This window comes from Podarcis raffonei, chromosome 2 (assembly GCF_027172205.1).
Source record: "Podarcis raffonei isolate rPodRaf1 chromosome 2, rPodRaf1.pri, whole genome shotgun sequence".
NCBI classification, from domain to species: domain Eukaryota; kingdom Metazoa; phylum Chordata; class Lepidosauria; order Squamata; family Lacertidae; genus Podarcis; species Podarcis raffonei.
In genome coordinates, this window is record NC_070603.1 from 15,732,439 (window position 1) to 15,741,495 (window position 9,057).

The window sequence follows — 9,057 nt, forward strand, 5'->3', positions numbered from 1 at the left end:
AAAGGGGAAAAAATATTTACTTTCATTATTATCATTTTGTGTGTGGGTGTGGGTGTCTGCACATATGTGTGTCTTTGTATGGAATGTTTGGGAGGAAATAAGACGGTAAATAACAAATAACAAACTAAATATCGATGTATGTAATTTTTATTTCTTAATTATATTTAGTGGTAGTATGGTTGTATTGTTTTTTGTAACATAAAATCATTTAATAAAAATTATTTTTTAAAAAATAAATATATATATAAAGTGCAGATGTGACCTGCACTTCAGACAGTGTGCAGGTACACAAGATGGCCTCTTCGGCTGACCTGAGTAAACAGGCACACTCCTCTGTGAAAGAGGTAGCAGCCACGGGTGTCTATTTTTTTGCCACGGGTCAGGGCAGGGAGACTGCCTCTCTCCCCTCTCGCACTGTGCTAATCTCTAGCAAGGGCAGGCTGCCTTGCCAGTAGCAGGTACATCCTTTGCAGCCGTAAGACCTCTTCTTTATGACGCAGCCCACCAGCCATTCAATGACATGACTGTAATGGCTCTTTTATCAAAACTGGAGATGTGTGTGACCTTCAATTTTTCTTTCTTTTCCTTTTTTTAAAAAAACCTTTTTCGAATAGGCGCTGTATCTGTTGTGCTGTCTTCAGTATCGCCAAGCATTTATTTCTGGTGCGTTGAAAGCCAAGGAGTGTGTCAGTTGGGAAATGAATCAAGAAGCAAAGGATTCTTCACAATGGCGGCTGTTTTGACAAGTGTGAGAGAGACAATGTTTGCTTCGTGATTGCTCTGTGCAGCCCTTAATGTTTCCATGGTTTTATATTCCTGTATACTAGCACAGCGATATTTTATGAGACAGCAGCATATAAATCCTTTTATAATTATAAGAAAAACATATATGCTGAGGTGAGATTTGGAGACTTCCTGGTTCTCATCAACATTCTCTCTCTCTCTCTCTCTCTCTCTCTCTCTCTCTCTCTCTCTCTCTCTCACACACACACACACACACACACACAATGATGCTCACACACAGACCTTTCTGTTTAGGCGAGTCTCTCAGCAATCCACCCTGCTGTTTCCTCTCCAGGAAAAGCTTTCTTTTTATTCCGCAAAAAATTATATCTGCAATAAAACCTCCCTGTGGTTTACAAGGAGAATAAATCATTTAAATTATCAATAAGCGGCAGCTGAAGACAGGGTGTTTAAAACATTAGAAGCGGAACTGAAATCGATAGTCAGCTGAAACGAAATTAAAACCCATGTGAACTTTTTAGCACGTCTGGATTGGCTTTTGCCTGAACAGAAGGATTTTAAGGAGGTGCTGAGTTCAGAAGGTGCCTACTGGCTGTCAATAGGCAGGGAGTTTCCAAGTAGGCACTGCCACCCTAAAAGTTTGATTCTTTACAAGTACAGAATGATTATTATATATGTTGTGTTGCCTCTCCCCATGTTTTCAAAGGAGGAGCCAGCAGACCACAAATTTCCCATTATCTCCATCCCTTCAGGAATGTGGGCGGTGCCATACAGAGAGGTGGGAAAATAAAGGCTGCTGTGATATAAACCTGAAGTTTCCTGGTCCAGCCCAGTATGTTGCAAGCACTCGCTTGTTTTCTTAGTGCTTGAGCATCAGGAAAGGAATCAAGAGGCGAGGCAGAATCCACACACAGAGCTGTCTTCCAACCTCTTTTCAGGATGTGGAGGGAACTGCGGATGGTGGCTTTTTACCGGGCTGTCTTTGCAGAAATCCTGGCCACCGCCATCTTTGTCTTCTTTGGCCTGGGCTCGGAGTTGAATTGGCCAGAGAAGCCCTCTGTCCTGCAGACTGCCATCACCTTCAACTTGGCCGCAGCCACCGCTGTCCAGATCGCCTGGCATGCCAGCGGATCCCACCTCAACCCAGCAGTGACCTTGGCCTTCCTGCTTGGCTCTCGCATATCGTTGGCGAGGGCAGCCTGCTATATACTTGCCCAGATGGTCGGAGGCATTGTCGGAGCAGCTGTCCTTTACGAGGTGACTCCTGAGGACATCCGAGGAAGTTTAGGCACCAGTACGGTACGTCTGTCTCCGTGTCTGTCTTCTGAATGTTTGCCGTCGTCGGGAAAGGCGAGGATGAGGCAAGGCCTGTCTAAAACAGCCAGTCTGTACCTGGGATGTTTCTGTTACTTTTTAAAAATAATAATATTTCATTAGAAGAATGTCATTCATAAAAAGAGAAGAAAGGTGAGAAAAGGAAGGAAGGAAAAGAAAGAAAGAATATAGTTACATCACCATACCTTAATATACAGATGTGTGTATTTATGGTCCAGCTCTCACTTCCATACATCACTACTGGGAAAACCATAGTTTTAACTATACGGACCTTTGTTGGCAAGGTGATGTCTCTGCTTTTTAAGATGCTGTCTAGGTTTGTCATTGCTTTTCTCCCAAGAAGCAGGCGTCTTCTAATTTTGTGGCTGCTGTCACCATCTGCAGTGATCATGGAACCCAAGAAAGTAAAATCTCTCACTGCCTCCATTTCTTCCCCTTCTATTTGCCAGGAGGTGATGGGACCAGTGGCCATGATCTTAGTTTTTTTGATGTTGAGCTTCAAACCATATTTTGCACTCTCCTCTTTCACCCTCATTAAACCCTCATTAAAAGGTTCTTTAATTCCTCCTCACTTTCTGCCATCAATGTTGTCTCATCTGCATATCTGAGGTTGTTGATATTTCTTCTGGCAATCTTAATTCCATAAATCTAAGAGATTGGCAGCTTTGGTGATGGTATACCGTGATCCCACGAAAGCTCTTTCACTATTTCCTCTTCCTCCTCCCCAGGTGAGGGTCAACGTCTCATCCGGACAAGCTGTGTCCATCGAGCTCATTTTGACATTGCAGCTGGTTCTAAGCTATCTTGTGTCCACCGATAGCAGCCGAAACAAAGGTTCTCCAGCTATCATGATCGGTGTCTCCGTTGCCCTGGGACACTTAATTGGGGTAAGTGGAGGACCTGGGGCAGTTTAAAAACTACAGGGGATCTGATGAGCAAAGGAAGAAGTAGCTCTTGCTGATGACCAACTAATCTGTAGAATGCTGGAAGGAGATGCTCAAATTACACAGAGTACTCCTGTCCAATGCAAAATAAAAATCAGAAGGGAAAGTTATGTTTAACTAGGTGCTCATTAAGAGCTGAATGCTCTTTAGAAGCAAGGTGTTAGGTAAAGGTAAAGGGACCCCTGACCATTAGGTCCAGTCGTGGCCGACTCTGGGGTTGCGGCGCTCATCTCACTTTATTGGCCGAGGGAGCCGGCGTACAGCTTCCGGGTCATGTGGCCAGCAGGACTAAGCCACTTCTGGCGAACCAGAGCAGCACATGGAAACGCCATTTACCTTCCCGCTGGAGCGGTACCTATTTCTCTACTTGCACTTTGAGGTGCTTTCGAACTGCTAGGTTGGCAGGAGCAGGGACTGAGCAACGGGAGCTCACCCCGTCGCGGGGATTCGAACCGCCAACCTTCTGATCAGCAAGTCCTAGGTTCTGTGGTTTAACCCACAGTACCACCCAAGTTTAAATAGGAAACGTGTTAATTTTCTGACAAACCGCCCAGGTTTACTGGAGGGATTGGTTTATAAATTGCACACAGAGGCAGTGGTAAATGGCAATTTTGTTCTGTTGTTTCGTTTTATTGGGGGAATAGTGGCAGCAGGCAGGCCCAAGGCATCTTCACACCCACCCCATGGCGCCCCCGAGTGGCAGTAAGATTGAGCCCCCAAATCCTATGATCATTAGTATTATGGGCCTCCCCGACTGAGAACTTATAGACATAATCTAGATATGGGTTAACTCTCTAATGGGTGAGATCCTGGAGAGCACCTTACCCAAAGAGTGCAGAGAACACCACAGATTGCAGCGTGTGGATCTTCCAGACATGTGCAGAACTAATGTGAGCCCATTGATTACAAGAGAGGGGAAGCACAGCAGCAATTCTGCAAGTAGCCTAAGCTACTCCATTCTCAGAAGTCAGTCACGAGGTGGGGAACCTACAGAGGGGTCTTCTGATCAGGGCCGGATTTAGTTTTGATGAGGCCCTAAGCTACTGAAGGTAATGGGGCCCTTTATATGTCCAGCTGTCCTTCGTCAACAACAAATTGTTGCCGTTTTTTGTGTTGAAGATATGCTATATGGTAATTTATGGACCTAACAGGTATCTAAAGCCGTTTGCACAGGTTGCCATGCAACCAGTCCATGCAGAATGTAGGCACCCTGTACAGTGGTACCTCTGGTTGCAAACGGGATCCGTTCCGGAGGCCCGTTCGCAACCTGAAAAGAACGCAACCCGCGTCTGCGCATGTGCGGGTTGAGATTCACCGCTTCTGCGCATGCACGTGACATCATTTTGCGCATCTGCGCATGCGCGAGCGGCGAAACCCAGAAGTAACCCTTTCTGGTACTTCTGGGTCACCGCGGGACGCAACCTGAAAATGCGCAACCTGAAGCAAACATAACATGAGGTATGACTGTATATAGAAAAGAGCAAAGATGATATTTTAGGGAGCAGGCTAGCAAGCAGAGCCAATTACTTACATCACAGGACCCTACACAACACAAAACACTGTTGCTGTATGCAGGTTTTATTTTATTTGTTTTTTATCTTATATTTTGGAAATGTACATCCAGGTTTTTTCCCCTTTACATTTTTGGGGGGTCCCAAGAAAGTGGGGCCCTAAGCTACAGCTTGTTTAGCTTGTACGTAAATCCGGCACTGCTTCTGATGACTGCAGTCCTAATCAGTAAGGGCTCATCCGGACTTCCTATTCTGCCACATTCCTAGGCACAGGTCCAAGCTTTAAAGTGTTGTGTCCGGCGTTTTCCCTGTGAACACCCACTCTTTGGAACAAATGGTAATCCGCAGGGAACCTGAACTTCTGTTTGCTCCGATTTAGCATTAAAGAATGGATTTTCATGGGGGAAAGCGCAGGGGGGGGGACGACAACACAAAAAGAAGCACACGCCTGTGCCTAGAAAGCATATGGCAAAACGTAATTGTGGATGAGCCCTGACTGTAGGTGACTTGTAGAAATCTGGATCCGGGGACCTGCTATAGCAGGGATGGGGAACCTGTGGCCCTTCAAGTTGTTTGTGAGAATCTAGCTCCCATCAGCCTCAGCCAGCATGGCCAGTGGTAAGGAGTGATGGGCACTGCAGTTCACCAATATCTGGAGGGCTGCAGGATCTCCATCCCTGAGTTCTTGGCATGTTTGTTTTCTCCAAAATTATTGGAGCTCGAAGTGGTGCATCTGATGCCCTTCACTTTATGGAGATTCAGAGAAGGGGGGAGGATGAACCCTGCAAAATATGCTTGTCCAGACACATCTCTTCCCATTTCTCCTTCCTAGCACTACTACACCACCTGTTCCATGAATCCAGCCAAATCCTTTGGCCGTTCAGTTGTAGTTGGGAATTTTACAAAGCAATGGGTAAGTCGCCTCCTTTCTGACCCTTTTGCCCCTGTTACCTTGAAGCCAGAAGGGAGCGGGGATTGTGTCCATCGGGTGGAGATTCAGCCGCCACCTGGGATGGCCCAAGGCCTAAAAGAGGCCCCGATTCTCCTCACAGAACCTATATAGGAGAGCCCATATGATATTGAGCGACAGAATAATCTGGCCACAATAAGGAAATTTTATCCATGGTAGGATTATTGTCCACCTAGTCATTTGACACTCCGGCACCCTATTTGCAAAATTTAACAATTCCAAAATACAGAGGTGCTTTCACTTTCGCAAGATTGTATATACAGTACTGCCTTTGGCTGTACTTGAGGGTCGATTTCAAAAAATTCCTCTGCAAAAACAGTTAAATGTATGGGATGAATGTGGCCTAATTTCCCTGGATCAGGGCCCCTTCCTTTCATTATGATTCTTTTCTACCCCTATGAAGTGGGAACAAGTGATGTTTTGGGTAAATGAACTGCAGCCTCCTCTAGCCTCCCATCAGCACAAACTGTTTCTTCTCTTTGTCCCTGCAGATATTCTGGGTGGGGCCACTGGCTGGTGCAGTCCTGGCCTTTGTGCTTTATTCCTTTGTCCTTCACCACGACCCAAAGACCTTTGCGGAACGACTGGCTATTCTCAGGGGCAGCTATGATGCAGAACCTTCGGAGAAGGAGAAAGACCAGCCGACAGACTCTGTATCTCTGCCCATGCCCAGCCTTGTACATAGACTCTAGACTCCTAGGAGCAAGCCATGGAAGAACGTCGACGGCTCCTCTTGTTTTTAGGAAGGACTAAGTGAGAAACCAGGGACGCGGGTGGCGCTGTGGGTAAAAGCCTCAGCGCCCTAGGGCTTGCCGATCGAAAGATCGGCGGTTCGAATCCCCGCGGCGGGGTGCGCTCCCGCTGCTCGGTCCCAGCGCCTGCCAACCTAGCAGTTCGAAAGCACCCCTGGGTGCAAGTAGATAAATAGGGACCGCTTACTGGCGGGAAGGTAAACGGCGTTTCCGTGTGCTGCGCTGGCTCGCCAGATGCAGCTTGTCACGCTGGCCACGTGACCCGGAAGTGTCTGCGGACAGCGCTGGCCCCCGGCCTCTTGAGTGAGATGGGCGCAAGACTGGCCCGTACGGGCAGGGGTACCTTTACCTTTACCTTTAAGTGAGAAACCACTCTTCTCTCTCTGGCCACAAGAGGGCTCCAAGTGCCTTTTCTCTCAAATCTGAAGTCAGATTGCATATGCACGGTGCCAAATTTGCAACGACTCTTTTTAGCAAGAGGAATGCCAGACAATAGGAATGGATCTGTGGTGTTGTATGGCCAGCAGGAGGCACTGTGTTAACATGCGTATGCAATGCAGCGGAAGGGCAGAGAGGAAGCCAGTTCAGAGGCCCATCGCTTGCGGCGCCCAATGACTGTGAACGCTGGCAGCTAAGGTAGCAATGATGGTGCTCTCGAGGTTTAAGTCTGCCGTCATCTGTGCAAAACCAACTAGACCAGGCTTCCTCAACCTCGGCCCTCCAGATGTTTTTGGCCTACAACTCCCATGATCCCTAGCTAGCAGGACCTGTGGTCAGGGATGATGGGAATTGTCGTCTCAAAACATCTGGAGGGCCGAGGTTGAAGAAGCCTGAACTAGACTGTGAGCAGTAGGGTCTCGACTCGCAGACTTTTCAAGTGTCCCAGGGACAGTCCCAGATTTACAGAAGCTAACCCGGTTTCTGATTTGATCCCAGAATGTCCCACTTTCCCTTAGGACAACCCTATTTGCACCGGAGACACGTTGGAGGGGATGCGACTTCTGATGGGGCCTCAGTTGACGAGGGTGGCGCTGTGGTCTAAACATCTGAGCTTCTTGGGCTTGCCAATCAGGAGGTCGGCGGTTCGAATCCCCACGACGGGGTGAGCTCCCGTTGCTCTGTCCCAGCTCCTGCCAACCTAGCAGTTTGAAAGCATGCCAGTGCAAGTAGATAAATAGGCACCGCTGTGGCGGGAAGGTAAACAATGTTTCCATGCACTCTGGCTTCCGTCATGGTGTTCCATTGTGCCAGAAGCAGTTTAGCTATGCTGGCCACATGACCCGGAAAGCTGTGGACAAACGCCGGCTCCCTTTGGCCTGAAAACAAGATGTGCTCCGCAACCCCATTGTCGCCTTTGACTGGACTTAACCGTCCAGGGGTCCTTTACCTTTACCTTTTACCTCTACCCATGCAGTCACCCACCACATAAAGCAGCACAGGTTGTACATGCTGCAAACTCATACATTCTACTGAGCGCACCAGTCTCTTTCCTTAGCTTACTGTCAAAGAAGCATCAGGGATGCTCTTAGCTATGGACATTTATTTTCATCATTGGTAGTCCTTCGCACCTGCTGTGCTCTTCATGACTCCATGTATGCATTGCTATTCATGCTCAGCAGAGATCCATTTAAATTAATGGCCATGACTAACTAAGGTTTACTAATTTCAGTGGGCCTACCCTGGGAAAAACTTAGCTGGGTACAACCCTACATTTCCAAAGTACTTCCAGAAGGAGCGTCTCTTTACGGGATGCCATGACCTTATCGCAGCAGCAAATGGAGTGATTTCCTAGTCTGAGACCTTTACTGCTGGCAGGGGAGAAGGACAATGATCGAAGGAGGTTCTTCTGCATCTTTTGCTGTGCATAATATAGGCCAGTGAAGCCAAATATTCGGGGAAAGGAGGGGAGAATTAAAGCACCGTATCACACAAAGAGACTTAATATGAAATTAAAAAAACTCAGTCTAAATTAGCTAGTTGCATGTTATATACTTAAGCAAAGGCAATGAAGTATAGGTGGGTTCCCACGAGGCAAGACACAGTGATAACAGCAAGAACCTTTATTTAACTAACAGAACTGGGCAACAGGGGCAAAGCAACTGCTTATATACATTTCTGAAGGCCTGGGCCACTCCCACTCCCAACATGATTGGCTGGCTAAACTTCCAAGCTGCGAATCATAACTCAAGAGTTTAAGGGCCAATGGCAGAGGCCCAAATCCTGAATTATTCTGTGATTGAATATCATGTATCGAATCAGAACACAGGGATCAGAATCCTTAGTCCAGACTCAAGCTCAGGCAAACACAGACCACTGAATACTTAACAGGTGGGTTTCAGAGCACACACAGAGTTTCTCACAGAAAGTATGGTCTGACTGAGTACCTTTTCAGAATCCTGGTTAGTTGATTTCAGGAGATCGAAACCTGAGAGTGAAGCCTCTCATTTTTATAGGAAATCTGAGAAGTAATACAAAAAGGGTCCTTTACAGAAGTAGACTATTGTTTTGTTGGTGAGTTATCCTCAGTCTCTGATGGTCTCTGTGGCCAATCAGAACTTTATTTAGAAGCTAGATCAACCACCTTATAAACCCTGCACTTAAAAGGGCTAGCCAGTTCTCACTAAAATCAATGTAAAAAAAGGGGGGGTAGATTAACTTGAGGGTGTTTGCTGGGGAATAAAAACAAAACAAACAGGATGTCTGTCTGCTGCAGACTTCCAGAGAACCGGCCTGATTGGAGATCTTTTAGGGGACACTGCTGATCTTTATAGGAATATAGGATTTGTCATTCTGCCTTCCAC

At 46.9% G+C, this 9,057-nt stretch overlaps 1 protein-coding gene across 1 annotated transcript; it reads left to right on the forward strand.

Annotated features, from left to right (window-relative positions):
• Positions 1–1,470: 1,470 nt before the first annotated feature.
• On the forward strand, positions 1,471–6,262 carry LOC128407100 (aquaporin-6-like). Its single transcript, XM_053375075.1, has 4 exons — positions 1,471–2,043; positions 2,808–2,966; positions 5,367–5,447; positions 5,996–6,262. The coding sequence occupies exons 1-4, from the start codon at positions 1,684–1,686 to the stop codon at positions 6,194–6,196; spliced, it is 801 nt and encodes a 266-aa protein (XP_053231050.1). The 5' UTR covers positions 1,471–1,683; the 3' UTR covers positions 6,197–6,262.
• The last annotated feature ends 2,795 nt before the right edge of the window (positions 6,263–9,057 follow it).